This window comes from Haplochromis burtoni, unplaced genomic scaffold (genome assembly GCF_018398535.1).
Source record: "Haplochromis burtoni strain Fernald_Lab_line unplaced genomic scaffold, NCSU_Asbu1 Contig_134, whole genome shotgun sequence".
NCBI classification, from domain to species: domain Eukaryota; kingdom Metazoa; phylum Chordata; class Actinopteri; order Cichliformes; family Cichlidae; genus Haplochromis; species Haplochromis burtoni.
The window spans coordinates 435048-453523 of record NW_024582495.1 but is presented as its reverse complement, the minus strand read 5'-3'; the positions used below and the strand labels follow the sequence as shown (position 1 = coordinate 453523).

Genomic DNA, 18476 nt, shown 5'->3' with positions numbered 1-18476 from the left:
AGAGGTCTTAAAATACATCAAAACATACAGTGTGGAAAGTATGGAGAGTGCCTGCAGTGGATACTTTTCCCCCACACTTGGTTTCACTTCAGTTCTTCGTATGTTTAACTTCCCTGTTCTCTCTGGTAGACTGGTGGACATACAAAGAACAAACAAGAGTAACCCACAAACCGGTTTTACAACATATTTCTGATATGGTCTCCAGGGAGCTGGGTGGAGATGTAAAGGAAAGGAAAAAACAAGGAAAAAACAAATGAGCATTCCCCCTTATTTTGAACTCTTCTGATCTGGTATCAAAGCAGACTGGACCTTTCTAGCATTTACAAATACAGCTGGTGTCCAGACACGGTGCCTCACTAATAGTTGAAACAATCAAACAACATCAACAACACTAAAGTTTTGATGTAATTCTTTTCCAACTGCAGCTTTGAGATGATCTGATTTAAATGTAAAAGAAGTTGAGTGGGAGTGATTGCATATTTAACTCTGCGCATTCATGTTCTAGGTCAGAATGGCCTTCCTTTGAAAGTGAAACCATGTGAAGTCCGCCTTACAAAGATAGGTAAAGGGAAAAAAACTTTACAGTTCTAGCTGCCTGATGTACAACATTTTAAAATATCATGTTGTTTATTTTGTAGATTGAAAGATCATGCAGTGCACTAAAAAAAATCAATAATATAATACTGTTTCCAAAGAGCCAGGTGATGGATATGAAAATAAACTTGGAGTGAATGGTGCCTTATGGAAAGAGGTAAAAGATTTTTTTTTTCTCTCTGTTAATCCTCTGCTTTCTGATCTACTGCTCTAAAACATTTTAGACTTATGGGCAGATGATATGGCTATTCAGCCTTTGAATGGTAAATTATGTGAAGTTTAAAATGTGACATAATAGCTGAACGTTTTATTTTTGCATTTCTCTCTTAAGTCCCTGTCATGTACTAACACCCTGTTGCCCTTCATAGTTTCCAAAATGAGGAAGATGAAGTGGAGTTTGCCTATATGAGGGCGTGTATGTGCGTGTGTTTTGGTTAACATTTGCATGTGCATGTTTTTTGTGTGTAATGAGTATGCTGTCTCTCAGGGGACCATTAGGGGGAATTTTGGCTGGGAGAGCAGCTTGCGCCAGAAGCCAAAGACCCGTACAGTGTTTCAGGCTGGTGATAACACCTGGTCCAAACCCGTAGGTCTTGATAAGGACAGCAAAAATGAACTGGGGTCCCAAGATGATGTGGTAGGTGTACTCGAGTATACTACCAAAATACCACTGGGCCATAAAATGCTAGAATTTAAAAGTGAACAAAAAAAACCAAACAAACAAACAAACTTTGAGCTTCCTGATTTTAAAATTTCAAAAGTAATAAAACATCAAACATTAGTTGACAAAAATATCTACTTGAGTAAGAGCGAAATTATCTGAATATTGATAATATTGAATAAAAAATGTTCCCGCTTGAACAAGGAGTTGATCGTCTTCTAATCTGAAATGTGAGCGTCTTCCTTTTTAATGTGCTGAAGGAATGATACAAATCTGCTTCAAACTGCATCCTTAAGTTAATTTTGCTTGTTCGATTTCTGCTGGTGTCTTGTAGATGCTTAATTACCTCAGAGATCTGTGCGTTAGATACATGCGGTGTTACTATTGACAGAGCAGGGGAAGCTAAGCCGGTGGCAGTATGACTAGCACATTTGTCTCCCATTGGTCCACTGTAAAAGTTTACCTATGCTCTGCATGTCAGAACTTGCAAAAAATGCTCCTTTCCACTTTCAGCTTTCTGAGAATGGGCCTTTGACAACAGGAAACGGGACATGACCACGAAAATTACAGGAACAACAAATTCATGGTAGCTTCCATCCAGAGACAATAGCCAAAAGATGGCAATAAATTACAGGATGAATGTAAACAGAGAGTATGAGATCCTTTATGGGAAAACCACTCCCGATATTCTAGAAAATGGATCCCTTTTCTTATTAGTGCCAGCTAACTAGATGTCTTGTTATGGACCTCCTTACCTTGCTTATACTGATACACGCCCATGATTGGTCTCATGTTCCTGACTTTGTTCAAATTGCTTAATTCAAAGACATAGATAGGAATTCAGTATGCATGTTATTGTTAGGGGATTTTGGCCAGAAAAGTTGTTAGGCCTGGCTGCTTAAACTGTTCTGGTGCATAGTGGGGGCAGAAGTAGAGCTGTGTAAATGCAGCTTTTATTACTTCTGTGTGGACACGGCTGATTGTGAGATTACGGTGGGGCACTTGGAAATTCATTTCCCACCTTCAGCATGAAGATATAATTTTCTTCTTTTTTCAGCTGCTCCTTTTAGGAGTCACCACAGATCATCTGCTTCCATCTCACTTTATCCCTAGCTTCGTCTGTCATCTTGCTCTTTTCCTCCTGCCTGGCAGCTCCAGCTTCAACATCCTTTGTCCAACATATCCACTATCCCTCCTCTGCATGTGTCCAAACCATTTCAGCTGCCCTCACTAACATGATCTCTCCACTAAACATGCTTTTAGCCTCTTCTGCTTATTTTTCTTTGCCCAACAGTTGCATATTTTCAGTTAAATGTAAAACTGTATAATTTTATAACATTTTTGATAAGTTTGATTTTGTCACTCATATCTCATACATTTGATGAAATTCTTTGAAATCCTAAATTACAAAGGATTTTAAAAGTCTTACTTTTACTTTGGTAAAGTAAAGTTCACATAGACTGAGATATTTAGCAGCGTCAGAGCAGAAGAGGAAGACAAAGAAACGTTTTAAAGCACAGAAGTCAATTATGACTAACTTCAGCACAAAGGAACACCAGCAGTTCCTGATACCTGACAGTGAAACTAGATGTCAGTCAGTCAGTAGCAGCTAATTTTGGAGAGGACTCTTAATTTGAAAAAGGAAAACAAATCTGTGATTTGGAGTACTAAAAACAAAAACACAGCACTAACAAAGTTGAGGGAGAGAAATTATTGAGAGGAAAAACTGATTAGAATCTAGTCCCACATCTAACTTCATTTCATTCAGTTTCATCATTCGCTTTGTTCACCTGAGGTCAGATTAGAGAAAAGGTTAAAGGGGGAATGAGGTTGTCCAGTTATTAAACCTTCCATAATATTGAAATTCAAATTACAGTAAAAGACTCTCAATCACAATTTAATTACCGTAATCATATCAGAGTATATTATGATGCATGAAACAAAACGAATGAATGAATCTTAACACTTGCTCCGTACCTTCATTTTAACACATTGTACCACAAATGCAATTCTAGTATGATTACAGTCACAACCTTTGTTTGTTTTTTTTTAAAGAAAGACGCTGTTCATCCTCTAAAAATATACATTACCTTTTACTTCTTTGACTTCTTTTTTTACCTAAATGTGGTTGACTTCCAGTCGGAAGACTCTTCAACTCCCAATAAACACACACCAACCAGAGCACGACGTAAACCGGCCTACCAGGTAATGTTACTGCTGCTTTATTTCAAAGAAACACACAAAACCCCAACAACAGATGCATACAGAGGCATTGACAGTTGAATCATATAAAGTGTCTGTTTATAAGAAAATGTGAATAATCTGCTTTTGTTTTTGTATTTTTGCTGCAGGATGGTAAAGGGTTTCTTACAGGAGTGCTGGTGTGGGGTAAGGTTAAGGGGTTTAACTGGTGGCCTGGGATGGTGGTGCCATGGAAAACCAAGTGTGCTCCTGTGGGTATGCGGAGGGTGGAGTGGTTTGGAGACGGGATGTTCTCAGAGGTTAGAATTACAATGCACAACTGTAAGCTGAGCATTATTTGCTCATGATGCAGAAAAAATTCTCAGATTTTGTTTACATCTGATTTTTTCTTTCTGTTGCAGGTATACACTGAGGGTCTTACGCCATTTGCTGCCTTCACTAGGTGCTTCTGCAAAAACTCCTTTGCCAGCTTGCCCATATACAAGAAAGCAATCTACCAAATCCTTGAGGTAGTCTTAAATGTTTTATACTACTTTATGTTTTGTGTTGTCTTTCATTTTCCATTTATCTTCATATTATATTCATATTAGTTTGTCTAAGGAGCTTGGAAAGAAAAGCATCTGGACTTCTTTAAGTTGCTTGAAGACGTTTCACCTCTCATCCGAGAAGCTTCTTCAGTTCTAGGGTCAAATGGTGGAGAGTCCCAGATTTACGCCCTGTGGGAGTGTCCACCCAAGAGGGACAATGGACCCCCTAATGATCCTCTACCTTATCACACGAGCCAAGGTGTGAAGACGGGTGTAGGTCGCTATCGGGTGAGCTCATTGTGAAACCTTGCCCCACCCTATGATGTGATTTCCTGAGGTCAACTGGCCCAGGATGTGAGTGGGCATTAAGGCGTCTAGGAAGGGATCTCAAAACTGGATTATAGATGGCAGAGACTTGGTGTCACAAGCCAACGCCTCTGTTCAAAGACCCTTTTCTTTCCAAGCTCCTTAGACTACGATGACCCGGATGACTGAGAACCTTCAGACATATTAGTTTGTGTTGCTAAACCAAACTAATGTAGTTCTAATGGGGAATAACTTATGGTAAAAAGTTTAAAACCTCAAGAAATAGTTCACAAATCTTAATTTCATTATCCATCTCAGGCTGATATAACATTTCAGGTTTAGTTCATCAGATGCTCATGAGCTCCATGAAAGAGCAACCTGGCAACCTCCTGTTGCCATGGGTTCAACATTATTTATTCCCTAACCATTTGGTGAGTGATTGCCGGTTGTCACCTTTTGAAAGTGGAAGAGGGTGCTGCACCAAAAACAACTGTGTTTGCTTTGGTCACTAGAAGATGGCCATAGTCACCAGTCACCTGTAGTTGCATGGAAGACGCCAACTTCTCTTTAAGCACTCGTTAATTAACCACTAAGCTTGGAAAGGTGAAAGTTGTGCCTCCTGAAACCAACACGTTTCAAAAGACGCAGCTTTTACTTTGAAAGCGAAATGTCACTATTTGTGGCTTGTCTTGTACTCGTCACAGTTCTGCTTCCACTTAGGGAGTAGTTAGAGTGTGTTTGCAGACAAATCGAAATCTTCCACACATAATTATGAATCACTGCATCAACCTGCTAATGACCAAACCAATCAAAGTTGGTGTTTGGTGCCGCACTTTGTACTGACAACAGCATGCACCCCTTTGAAGCCGCTTGCCAACAGCTCATGGAGTGCAGATTTTTACGAAGTGACCACTGGGTCGCCAAACTGGTGTGACTGGACTCTTAGGAAAAGACTACATCAAGTCAAGTATAGGTATAAATGGTTATCTATTGAAGTTACTCGTTCAGTAGGTCTGTTAAAACCGTGGCTTGATTTCAAAACATTTGCTAAAAGGAACAAACTGACTGAGCAACCTTTTATTACAAAAACACTAAAGGCTTGTGTTTGTTGGACTCAGATATGTGTCCTTGTAGATGTCGCTAAAAACAGTTGTGCTGTGTAATTAATCTTGGTACAAAGTGGGGAATTATCGCTGCTGTGAGCTCATGTTAAGTGTTTGAATCATTCGATGATGCACTTTCAGATGATGTCTGTTTTCACTCTACTTACTGTATATTCAGGTCAGTGAATGTTATGAGGTTAAAAGCAGGAGGGCATATTACAATGGAAATTAAATTAAATAACAGAGTGACCGTTTCATGTATCGTAGCATCAAGCTGCTGAACCTTGTTTAATGTACTTGTACCATACTCCAGATTTTGATGACATGTATAATCTGCAGTTGGCAGGTGAGAGGTGTGGAAAGTCTTTTCCTGAGGCTCAAGGCAATGAAGAAAAAGAGCTGAAGCTGATGTTGGACTGGGCTTTTGAAGGATTTCTGCCAACAGGACCTGATGGATTTATACCTGTTGGTATGTCTGTTTATTTTTAATTCTTTCTTACTTTCTTTATAAAGCACCATATTTTATTTTCCTTCTTTCCTCTTCTTGGTGCCAAATATGTTTCTTAAAAACATCCAAGTTATTTAATGTTCTTTGTTTTCTGCCTCTTAAAGACTCTTCTCCACACGGTCAATCCTCTGACTCGACTCTGTCTGACGTCCCGCCTCCGGCGAAAAGAAAATATGTTTTAAAAAATAAGGGAAATGTCCCCGCCATCATCTATAACAAAGGTGAATGTTATTTTTTTATTTTGTGCTTGTAAAGAGATATTTGTGAGGAAACTACTAAATGAAGCAATTGATTTTGTTGCCATCATTATTTTTATTTCATGTGAATATTTCATTACAGAATCAATAATAGAAGGCGTCAAAGAAAAGGGAAAAACAATTGAAGGTAAGTTCTTTAGCTAATATGGAAGACACTTGATTTCAAACCACTGATATAAACATAACTTTCTTCTCTCTCTCTTTTTTTTTTTTTTTAGATTTTTGTTTGTCTTGTGGATCAACTGATATTGACGTCCAGCACCCATTATTTAAAGGTGGTCTTTGTCTAAGATGCAAGGTAATGTAATAACACAAAGATTCTGTTTCTCCCACAGCCTGCTGTGTCTAAATTTAGCCATTATCTGAAGGATGTCCTCTATTAAAATCTGAAAACAACCTTATTTTTACAGGCAAACTTCACAGAAACGTTGTATCGCTACGATGACGACGGCTACCAGTCGTACTGCACTATATGCTGTGCAGGCTTAGAGGTCATTCTGTGTGGCAATCCCAGCTGCTGCAGGTAAAAATTCCACAGGTTTTCTTTTTCACATGCAAACATATTGATATTTATGGTTTCTCGATGTGACTTTCGCTTAGGTAAAAACATTTCAATAAGCAAAACAAAGTTCAGCTGTTAATATCAGACTGTTACAGAAATATCTGGGAGAACCTCTTGATGATGGATTCATGAACTTGCTCATGACAAACTGACTTTTATTGGCCTGTTCCATGAGACAACTTTGAGATGACTGGATCAGGCTACAGTTTCCATAATCTTTTGAAACTTGCAAGTAGTTTAAAGTCTTCCTCCTGGCATCATTAAACCACTAAAACTTCACATTTGCTCATCAAAATTATGTTGTTCTTGTTGTTTGATCCTGCTACAGAGACACTGCCGATGTGTTTTGTGGTCTCAGAATACACAAAAGGCATTGTTCCTGCAGGGCAGGGGAGATGAAAAAGAATTTCACAGAGGCCGAAGCACACTGGATAACCCCTTGTTGCTTCTTCTTAATCAGAAAACTATAATCAGAAGAGAGGTATTTAGACATTGGGAAGCTTTTAGAATATTTGCAGTAAAGTCACTAAGTTCACCTCACCTGTAACATTGGCTTCACTAATGTTTCCTGTGGTCCACTCTGTGTACATCTGTTTACCTACTACAAACATTGCACACATTGTATTGTGCTGTCATCGTAAAAAGAGAGCTGAGCCAACAGGCAAAGCTTTTGATGTGAATCCATGTCTATTAAAACCTTCATCTATGGTCACAAGATCCAAATGACTGAAAGAGTATATGGTGGTAATGGTCAGCATCAGGGTGAGCAGCTCAGCTATTTGATGGGAGCTTGGAGCAGAACTGCTGAGGTGATTTGGGCATCTGGTTAGACTGGGTGGGTATATAGATATAGATATATATATATAAATGTTTTTTACCAGGTACCTCATAACATGGATCTGGATGTGTCTTAATCATAAAGCCGCTTTTCTCCACTGTAAGAAAAGGCACCACAAGTACACGGTAATGGCATGTGTGATATCCACCACTGATTTGTTTTCTCATATGGAGTGCATTTGGTAAAGGCTTGGAAAATATCAATGTCTGCTGGTGTGTAGGTCTAGGTGTAGGGCCACTTTTTTTCTTTTCACTTGACTGACTGGGCGTTTGTGGAAGGCACAGTTTTTGGCTTTCCTCATATTCCAAAGCGTGCTTCGTTTTAAGGTGATAAAACAAATTACTTGTATATCCTCTCTTTGCTATTACTGTCACACGGCATAATTTGCAGTTGATATTTTTCTGCTCAACATCCGGCTGCTTAAACCCAAACAAGGTGCATATGACCGACGTCGACAGACCTGTAAGCTCCATGCTTGCAGCCGCTGCCACGCTTTCGACCAAAATAGGCGCAGCTTGATGACATCATCAACACGCGCTATCGCAGTAAGATGGTATAGTCAAAATCTCTACCGTTGGCCAAATCCATATCGTTTCTACCGTATACCGTTTATACCGCCCACCCCTACTGGAGAGGTAATGTATCTCCATAATTGGACATTTGGCCTGAGAATTCTCCAGGATCTCCTAGGAGTGTTGCTGGACTGAAGGACATATAGCATATCCTGCTTAGTCTGCTGCTACTTCAGTCTAGCTTCATTGGAGGCTTGATGGATGGATATTGTTATAAACACTTTTATTTCTCCTGAATGATGGCTCTGTTATCCACACCTAAGTTGATGTGGTTGCTTCTTCAGGTTATTTACACTTGAAACTGGGCGAATCCAGATTTTTTGAGTCTGTCATTGGTGCACTATACTTCCAGGGCTGAAGTGATCAACTACGGTGTTGGCTGCTTATTTCAGTCATTTATATTTTAATTGACCACATGATACTTTACCCAGTTATTCAGCTAAAACGCCATCATGAATAGTTCACTTTAGGTCCTGCTTTCAGTTTCTGTTTATTATATCCATTTATGAGAGACGGATATCACTAGATTATTTAATAGTGGGAAAGAAATAAAAGTATCAATTTTAAAGTTTAACTTCTGTGGTCATAAGAAGTTTGATGTCATTCATTTTATGCCAAGTCACTATATCCAGGAGTATCATCATGTCAGGTTGTTTTATTTTTCTTTTGTGATGCACGATGACATCAGGATGGATTACAAAAGTAATGTTTTTGTATGACAAACTAGTTTTCATGGAAACTGAGGATATTGGACATGTCTTTGGTGGAGCTTCTATCCCCAAGCCATCCGGGCCCTAAACACACACACCCGCCCTCTCATATCATCTATAATTGACTGAGACAGGACTCTTCCAGACACTAAACCAAGGCACAATGTACATTTCAATTCCTTTAATTTTAAATATGTTTATATTGTCTATCCTGTAAAATAGTCAGATATCTATTCATATTAATGTACAGAATTCACCTGCTTGCTGCTACTACTGCACATTCACCCAGTGTATATACTATATATATATATTTTATATAATGTTCTTCCTCTACCCCCCCCCCTCGAGGAGCGTGTCAGGCTACATTTCACTGTGTGTTATACTTGTTATACTTGTATAACTATGCATGTGACAAATAAAGAACCTTGAACCTTGGTGGCACTTGTCTGCTGAATATGCCTATGCTGACTTTAAATAAAAGCGGGGGCTTTAAAAACAACTTACAACAGCTGGTCTGTTGTGTCCACTGCCTTTTAATATGGTGGATGTATATACTATTGAGTAAAACCTGTGAGTCCACCAAATGAGAGAAGATGTACGTCAAAGTGTCATTCACTAACCTCTCCCTTTATCTCATGTCCTACCCCCTCACCTCTCTTAAGGTCTTTGTATCAGTTTACAAACCCCTGAGTTTCATTTTATGATTCGTCAGCCTCTAAAAAAGTCTTCAGTCTCTCTTCTGTCTTCATCACTTGGATGAGTGGCAAAAAGTTTCTCACACTGAAAACGCTAAATCCAAATAACCAGAATCAACTTTCTGAGATTGATGTTCTTATTTTTGTCTCCCAGATGTTACTGTAAGGACTGTCTGAACATCCTGGTGGGCCCAGAAACCTTTGATAAGCTGAAAGATGTCGATCCGTGGAGCTGCTACATATGCAAGCCATCACAGTGTGAAGGAAACCTCAAACTCAGGGCAGACTGGAGTGTGAAGGTCCAAGACTTCTTTGTCAACAACAGCGCAATGGAGTTTGTACGTGCCGCTCTTATCTTTAATTAGAAATGCAGTTTTAGTTTTCATAAGCAAACGGTCTGATCTTATCCCAACATACAGAGATCTTTTTCTTCATTTGAGAGTCAGGTGATGTTAAATTAGTCAATGTAGCGTTTTTTAAATATATATTTTTATATTAACTGTAATTATAGCATGGTAACATGTGCTATAATTACAGTTAATTTAACAGCACTGAGAATTTGTTCCAGATTAGAGGATGACTCATTTGAATGAAAATGACCTCGTGGTGTGTGTGTGCCTTCATGATATGATGATATTTGGGGGGAGTGGGGGTTGTTTTTCTATTATTATTATTATTTTTAATTTTAACATCCCGTCGCATTCAATGAAATGCAAATTGTTAAAGTGTATTTTGGTTAAACTCAGGTTAAAACCTTTTAATCCTGGTTTATGTGACTGATTATGAACCAGTCATTGCAGGCTGAGTGACTGCAGGTTTGTTTTTTTTAAGATGGTAGTTAAAGGTCAGATGTGTCGACACCTTTGAGGATTTTGCTGAAGGTTAAAATTAATGTTACACATGACCCAGAAGTCCTAATCATCTTCACCTGGGGAGTTTCTTACTTCTGAGTATTTGGACATTACTGTATGCATGAAGTGGGGCTGGAAGAGGGGCAATTATTTGATGTTAGACAGTTGCCTTTGGCTGTGTGTAAGCATAGTTTATCAAATATTTAATGAAATTATTTATTAAAAGCATCTTAGTTTTATTAATAATGGACCTGCTTTCACCTTTAATTACTGGAATGAGCAGTCTGTTCTTTGAGGGTTTTTAATGATCAGCTCCAGATCCTCAGTGTCAGATAATATTCAGATTTTGTTTTTCTCTGAGGGTGAGAAATTAGTTTTTCTTAAGCTCTGCCAATCAAAGAAGATTTAAGTTAAATCTGTGTGTTTATGCCATTTCGTTTTTTCTAAATGTTACTCGAATTCATTTTTTTTAACCACAGGAGCCTCACAGAGTTTACCCTTCAATTTCTGCTGATCAGCGCAGGCCAATGAAGGTGCTCTCGCTTTTTGATGGCATTGCAACAGGTGAGTTTATGACATTGTGTGGAAAACTCAGCCAATACCCATTACACTCTGTCTGTGCATACTAATGAAGAGCCTTGGAAGGTTCAGTTGGCATCTGTATTAATGTAATAGGAGATGGTTTATTTAACATGAATTAAAAATATAGTAGGTTGTCCACCAATCAGGTCAGTGGTTTGACCTGAATGAGCCAATAACGGTGCTGCCTGGGAGGTGAAAGACTCCTTAGTAATCAGTTCGTCAAAGTCAACACAAAGGTGAAAATAATTAGCTAACGGTAGTCATCCACCATTCTGTTGGTCGTTAATATTTGTTAGTTTCAGAGTCATTGTTTTCGGGTTCTGGGCTGAGGCATTGATCTTTTGGATAGCCTCGATTACCGTACATAAATGTGACTGATACATTTATGTACGGTAGTATCAGGAGTGATCTTAGATAATCCAACTGAACAAAATGAGCAGCTCCTCAGCTATCCTCCTTTTTGGCTTAAAAACCAGCTGAAAATCTGTCAGGTAGCAGAGGAAAATGTTAAGTCCTCCAATTAGACATTCCCACAAGTATATGAATTATCTGAATACTGTAAGACTAGAAAAGTGTTGAACTGGCAAAATGTGTGCATTTCTAATTGTTCCCTTGATTTCATTTACTTTAACATCATTTCAGGATATCTGGTGCTCAAAGACCTGGGCCTTAAGATCGAGCGCTACATTGCCTCAGAGATTTGTGACGATTCAATTGCTGTAGGGATGGTCAAGCACGAGGGAAAGATTGAATACGTCAATGACGTTCGCACCATTACAAGGAAACATGTGAGTACAAGCAAGACACATGTGAATGCTCAAAATGTATTTTAACTCCTTCCTGTTTTTTAAGTTCTGTGTATATGATGGCTTAATTTATCTCAGTGAGTTTGTCTCTTTGTGTGTGTTAAAGCTGGCCGAATGGGGTCCTTTCGATCTTCTGATTGGAGGCAGTCCATGTAACGACCTGTCCATGGTGAACCCTCTTCGAAAAGGATTATTTGGTATGCAACTTCTAAACTTCTATAAATAAATAAAGACTCACTAGAGGTTTATTTGTCATCTTTTTAAATAAAAATGTTTCCCTGTTGATCCTGCAGAGGGTACTGGAAGACTCTTTTTCGAGTTCTACCGCATACTGACCTTGTTGAGGCCGAAAGAGGACGACAACCGTCCGTTTTTCTGGTTGTTTGAAAACGTGGTTTTCATGAGTGCCAATGACAAATCGGATATCTGCAGATTTCTGGAGGTAATGTTTCTTTAAGTAAAGGTAGCTACCAGCCTGGTGGAGGGTCAGACTGCATTAAGTTTTAATGCCTAATGTATGCTTTCTGCCTTCTATTGCAGTGTAATCCAATTCTTATCGATGCAATAAAAGTCAGTCCTGCTCACAGAGCACGCTACTTTTGGGGAAACCTGCCTGGCATGAACAGGTATGTACCAATACAGGCTAAAATATTTGTGTTGACTCACTGCAGATCATAGCAAGGATTTTAATGTGCAACTAGAACCTCAACAGAACCACAATAATCAAATAATTTGTATGTCTTTTTAATTTATTTATTTTTCTTCGGTTTTGATTGTTTGGTTTTGAGTGGTACTAAAAAGTCCTGAAGCTAACTGGCCTCAAGTTTACACTCTTGTCTGGGATTTCTTATAGACCTCTCGCTACATCTCTAGACGACAAGGTGACTCTGCAGGATTGTTTGGAATCCGGACGCCAGGCAAAGGTCAACATCATTTATTTTTTTATTTTATTTTTTTATTGGTCATGTTTAGTTTGGATTTAGTTTTAGGTTAATAGTGTGGCAACAATTTAAAATATTAGTTTTTGTGTAATCGTGAGACTATTATTTTGTGTTCAACACTGTTAATTTGACATTTCTCCCTGCAGTTTGACAAAGTCCGTACTATCACAACAAAGTCTAACTCAATAAGGCAGGGGAAGATGGGACCGCTGCCCGTCGACATGAATGGCAAGGAAGACTACCTGTGGTGCACTGAAATGGAACAGTAAGCATAATAAATTATTTACCGATTTGTTCCCAGTGTGACATTATCGATGTCAGTGTATAATGACTTCATTCTTGTGTGTTTAATGTGTGTCATCTGATAGTATCTGACTGAGTACATGCCTGAATGGTTTCTAAAAGCAAAACAATATAAACCACCACAAAGCGTTGATGTGCTGCACTAGTTTACACAGCTCTTCCCATTCAGCGTCACATGGGTGTAGCTGCTGCTACTAGTACACGCTAGTTACATATAATGTTTATTAAGCTACATGCACTGCAGTTGAGTTGCATGTACACATCGCTTTACAGCTGACAGCTGGTCACTTGCAGACGACGGTAGTTGCGAAATAAAGGCCGCCAACGGGAAGTGAAATGAGCACCGACTAAGTTTTCACGGTTTGGGGTTTTGGGTTTTTTTGTAATGAAGTTTTGTTTTTTTTGCTGATACTTTCTATGGTCAGGTCACCACATCACTGTAAATCACTTCTAGTTTGTACCTAACTTTAGACCAGATATGATATGCCAATTCTAATATACTCATATTAAAATCCTAAAGCATTAAACATGAAACTTGGGCTTAGTAGTTGGTCCTGAGACAAGACAGGTGAGCAATGATGTAAACTTCAAAGAAGGCAGCATCTTTGATTCTGACCCTGAGCTGCAAAGTTGTCAAATTATGCTTTTTTTAAAGTCCGTGTTTCTTTAGTCCGTTCAAAGATAAATTAATTCTGGGAGTTTGTTGATGTGACATCAGCGATTGTAAGACCAGGGAGAATTTGATTGGATGAGAGAAACCTGAAAATTACAGCCCTGTTTCACTCTGCACCTTTTTGCTGTTAACAGGAAGTGTGCACAGGTCGGCCCACATTAACTGGAAATGGATTCAGCTGTGTTTGCATAGGCCAACCTGTCATCGTGTGTGCAGTTGTTTGCATATGACGAGAATCAAACTAGGGTATCTTGTTATTGTGCAGAATGCGCAGGGAGTGTTTTCTTCTCTGTTAGTCTGTATTTGCTTTTACAGTCTCTAACAGCAGTGTGATAAAAACCAAATCAGAAAAAATTTGCACCAATCTGAGGATTTTTAACATTAAGGCTTTTCATTAACAGCGTTATGACATTTAAGAAAATACAGGCCTATGTTACTACTGTGTGCTACTACTGCACATTCACCCAATGTATGTATATATATATATATATATGTATATATATATATATGTATATATATATATGTATATATATATATGTATATATATATATATATATATATTATATATATATGTATATATATTATATATATATATATATATATATATATATATATATATATTATATATGTATATATATATATGTATATATATATATATTATATATATATATGTATATATATATGTATATGTATGTATGTATATGTATGTATATATATATAAGTATGTATATATATGTATATGTATATGTATGTATATGATATGTATGTATGTATGTATGTATATTATATGTATGTATGTATATGTATTGTATGTATGTATATTATGTGTATGTATGTATATATATATGTTGTATGTATATATGTATGTATATATATGTATATATATGTATGTATATATATATATATATGTAAAATATAACATCTTCCATGTGGTTTCCCTTTTTTAGGATTTTTGGTTTCCCCAAACACTACACTGACGTGAACAACATGGGCCGGATGCAAAGGCAGAAAGTCCTGGGTCGCTCCTGGAGTGTGCCTGTGATTCGTCACCTGTTTGCCCCCCTGAAGGATTATTTTGAATGTGAGTAGCAACTGTGAAGCAAATCCTTGCATCAGAGCTGGAGCGGTAAACCTGATGCCTTATCCTGCCCCGCCTTGCTAGTTAGTTTAAACTCTCTGGTCTCTCTTTAGAGGACCGAATGTAGCTTTGACTTTTAGAAATAGTTTGTTCATGAATTCATTTCTTTTTTGTTTTATCCTGTCAGTCATCAGTGACCCTCCACCACCAGCAGGCACAGACACTTTTTGGGTTTTTTTAAGGTTGCTGTAATCAAACAATTATGTTGCTCAGAACACAGGCCTGCATCATGAAGTGAGCTGAAGTGGTTTGCGAGCCATCTTTGGGCTTTTATGGATCAGTGGAGTCTCCTTGCTTACCTTAATCATGAATGGAAAGATCATAGCCGCTTATCAAATCCACATATTGATTTTAATTAGGTTTTTAATTAAATATGACTGCAATGTTTTTGTCTGACAGGCTACAGTCAGGGTTTTTGGTTTTTTTTACTCTGTATGATGTGAAAAGATGCACGGGAAGTGTTCCTGTTATGGTTCAGTGTCAGCGATTTCAAACTGATAACATGCAGGGTTAGTGGAAACTTCATATCCACAGTGAAGTATACAAGAGCCAATTATATTTCCCTCTGGACCCACAGCAGAGCCAAAACACACTAAATCCTGCACAATATCATTCTATAGTTTTCTATATTATAGAATAAACTCTTCATTAACACTAATGGTGCTATGTAAGTGCTGAATCATGTTTTTAAGACTTCAAAGGCATCTTTTGCTTCAGCTTTTCTTACTCTGGCCTTACCTGGCCTAAAATCAGTCACTATAGGATTAATTTGTTCTTTCGCCTGTTTTGCTTATAAAATGAGACACAAATATGTAGACCCTGAGCCCGGTCCAAGGTCCCAGAGAGCCGCTGAACTCCCTTCATGGTGCAGGCCTCCTCACTACCTCAGCAATGGTTTCAAATCTGCAGCTACAGGTGAACACAAACCATTATTGCTTTGTTTCTACGTGATCCGTATTTTATCATGTTTTTATTGTTTAATCCTCCAGGCAGGGATTTTAAGTCTGACCTAATTCTTACTGTGATGAATTTTATTGTGTTTTACTTACATTTTTTAATCTTTAAACACTTTTTTACTCAGTCTGAAGAATCCCACCATGGTGCTTCTAATAGTGGTGATTTTTACCCCACAGGTGGGCATTTGTGCTACAATTCTGTCTTTTTTAAGGAGTTTTACTTACACAAGATCAAAAATATTTTGAATCTACTTACTGACGACAAGTTGAGTATTTTAATAAGCCACACGAGTCAGACTTTGTCAGAACATGCAGTGTCTACTAAAGTGGGAAATACGGCTTTTTATTTCCAGTGGTTTCTTTTCTGGCCAGTAAAAAAAGTTAATTTCCTGTGTTTTAAAGAATAGTTTAATAGGTTCTGAAACTAACTAAAGCCCTTAACATCATTTGAAGGAACAACCTTTGACTTTATGTTCAAAATCTGTATTTTGTTAAAGGGATATCCACTGGAGTTGAAGTGGGGCTGGACTGGACTTTAATGTAATACCACATTGTACCACAGCATGGTAAACTGGGTCAGTGTAACCCTTATTTAACAACGTAGGCCATTCAAAGTTTGCTAATATTTACAGTCCTGGCCTGGTAATGTTTCTGGGTGTGTACAAAGTACACATCCAGAAACATTTCAACACACCCACTGATAAATGCTGCCCCCTCATGGTGAAAGTTTAAATTCACAGAGGGGAAGTTCTAAAAGTACTTTGAGGCATCTGGCTCCCAAACATTGTTAACAAATTGCATAATTATTAATTTTTAATTTGAAAAATAAAATAAAAACTGTTAATTCATCTGCCGCGTTCATGTGTAAGACTGTAAAATAAGACTGTCATTGTAGAAAAAAATGGGGTACAGTAGTGCAACTTTTCATGTAACTTTTAACTGTTTCATAGTTAGATTCAATATTATGTGGCAATTTTTTAAATTTCATAGTGTTTATGTATGTATTTTGTAGTCCAGCATCCATATTTTCTGATTCTTATCAAGCAGTAAACATGAAACTGCACCAGGACATAAGTTTTACAAGTTTAATCAAAACTGCAGCCTCAAACAAGGACCTGAAACGTCTGCTAATCTGCTGATCTAATTACATGGCCTAACAGCTGCAGCTATGTGCTAGATAAAAATTACATGATAATCTTTTTTTAATTCTATTGTTCAGGTTGTGTGTCAAGCAAAAAAAAAAAAAAAAAAAAATCACCAGTGATTGTTTCAGTTTCTCAAATGTGCTTTTCTATCCCTGAGGTCACAATAAATTCATAATAATTAACAATCAAATAATGACAGTTTAGAATTATTTTTATTTTCTTTTAGTTATGTTTTTTTTTTTTAAAACGCGTTCTCAGTTTCAAGGTCCTAAAATTGCTCTTTTCTCCCCTTTTTTAACCAAATATAAACTGAATAGCTTTTGTGGGAAAATTACTGGTCTGTGGTATTCATGCTCTGTAACATTTTTCTGTAATTCAAAAGCTACAGTTCATTGTTTTGAAAGTGTAATCAGTAGAATGATTAATTGTTACTTCCAGCACTAATTTTTTTGGGATTATGATGATGTTGCTGACTGAGGACGAGGGGGGGGACAACACACTCGTCATGTCATGCTGCAGAAAATCGTACTGTAATCACGTTTTTCAGTTCTCCAAACTGCTTGTTGATTAATCAGGTAAATGATGGAGAGACTAATAATAGAAATGCACTGTTTCAAAGCGACATCAGGTAACATCAGTGCTGATGCTTCACACAAACCACTGATGCAGACCTGAACATTTGGTGCTGTTTTTAAAATACTGTTCAGGTGTCAGGTTTAAGTTTGTAATGTTATGTTAGTTTTACTGAAGATTTCGATAATGGTGGCACCCTTCATCCTGAGTCACTGTGTTTGATCACATAATTATTTCGTACTGTCAACGTATTCACACAACAGAGAGGCTGAAAGTTAGATGTTGATTTTTACCTCATTTCTTTTGGGATTTCTAATGGTGCTACTGCAACGGTGCTAACTCTGCATGTTTGTTACACTTTTTTTTTTTCCTCATCTTATGCTGACATTAGTTGAACGTGAACTGTGTAGGTTTTTGTTTTGCAGTGTGCTCGGATGTTCAAGTGTCTTTGTTTTAATCAAATGAGAAACAGATGTAGAAAAATATTAGCATGATAGTTAATCATCTTTGTGAAGGGGGAAAAAACGTTGGGGCATAATGAAAAAGTGTTCATGGGATTTTACTCAGGCATTACAAAACAAAGGTGCTGTTAAAGGAAAAAGTTTCTTTTATTTTCATTTGTCTGAACTAATTTAGCCAAAAATGCCTTTCCTTGAGCCAAAATCTGTATTACTGATAACAAAATAAAGACCAACAAAACCAGGATATCCTGCTCCAGTCTTTTTTTCTTCACACAGTGAAGTAAAGGAAAGCTGCAAAAGAGAATTCATAACATTTACAATGGGCTCTTTAATAATAACAGATGCTGTTAATGTGGGTCTGAAACCAATGTCCTCAAGATGGACTTCCAAAGCCACGTCTTGAAAACTTTGCCTCACACATTTGTGTTGTTTCATGCCCAATTAAACAATAACACCACCCAATTAAAATATAACTTTAATACCAAAAGATGAATTATTCCATTCATATTTTT

The 18476-nt window shown here is 37.6% G+C and overlaps 1 protein-coding gene across 2 annotated transcripts in view; it reads left to right on the top strand.

Annotated features, from left to right (window-relative positions):
• The window catches only part of dnmt3ba (DNA (cytosine-5-)-methyltransferase 3 beta, duplicate a), a 38596-nt gene that overhangs the window by 12311 nt on the left and 7809 nt on the right, over nt 1-18476 (top strand). The window contains exons 7-26 of one of the 2 annotated variants that reach the window (XM_042224303.1): nt 506-562; nt 696-751; nt 1082-1231; nt 3395-3460; nt 3607-3756; nt 3859-3966; nt 5733-5862; nt 6006-6122; nt 6241-6285; nt 6377-6456; nt 6569-6681; nt 9690-9873; nt 10866-10950; nt 11611-11756; nt 11881-11971; nt 12068-12216; nt 12315-12400; nt 12628-12697; nt 12862-12980; nt 14639-14772. In XM_042224303.1, coding sequence (XP_042080237.1) covers nt 506-562; nt 696-751; nt 1082-1231; nt 3395-3460; nt 3607-3756; nt 3859-3966; nt 5733-5862; nt 6006-6122; nt 6241-6285; nt 6377-6456; nt 6569-6681; nt 9690-9873; nt 10866-10950; nt 11611-11756; nt 11881-11971; nt 12068-12216; nt 12315-12400; nt 12628-12697; nt 12862-12980; nt 14639-14772 — 2136 coding nt within the window. Of the gene's footprint in view, nt 1-505; nt 563-695; nt 752-1081; nt 1232-3394; nt 3461-3606; nt 3757-3858; nt 3967-5732; nt 5863-6005; nt 6123-6240; nt 6286-6376; nt 6457-6568; nt 6682-9689; nt 9874-10865; nt 10951-11610; nt 11757-11880; nt 11972-12067; nt 12217-12314; nt 12401-12627; nt 12698-12861; nt 12981-14638; nt 18209-18476 lie in introns of those variants that run through there. The other variant, XM_042224304.1, reaches the window with a different exon arrangement.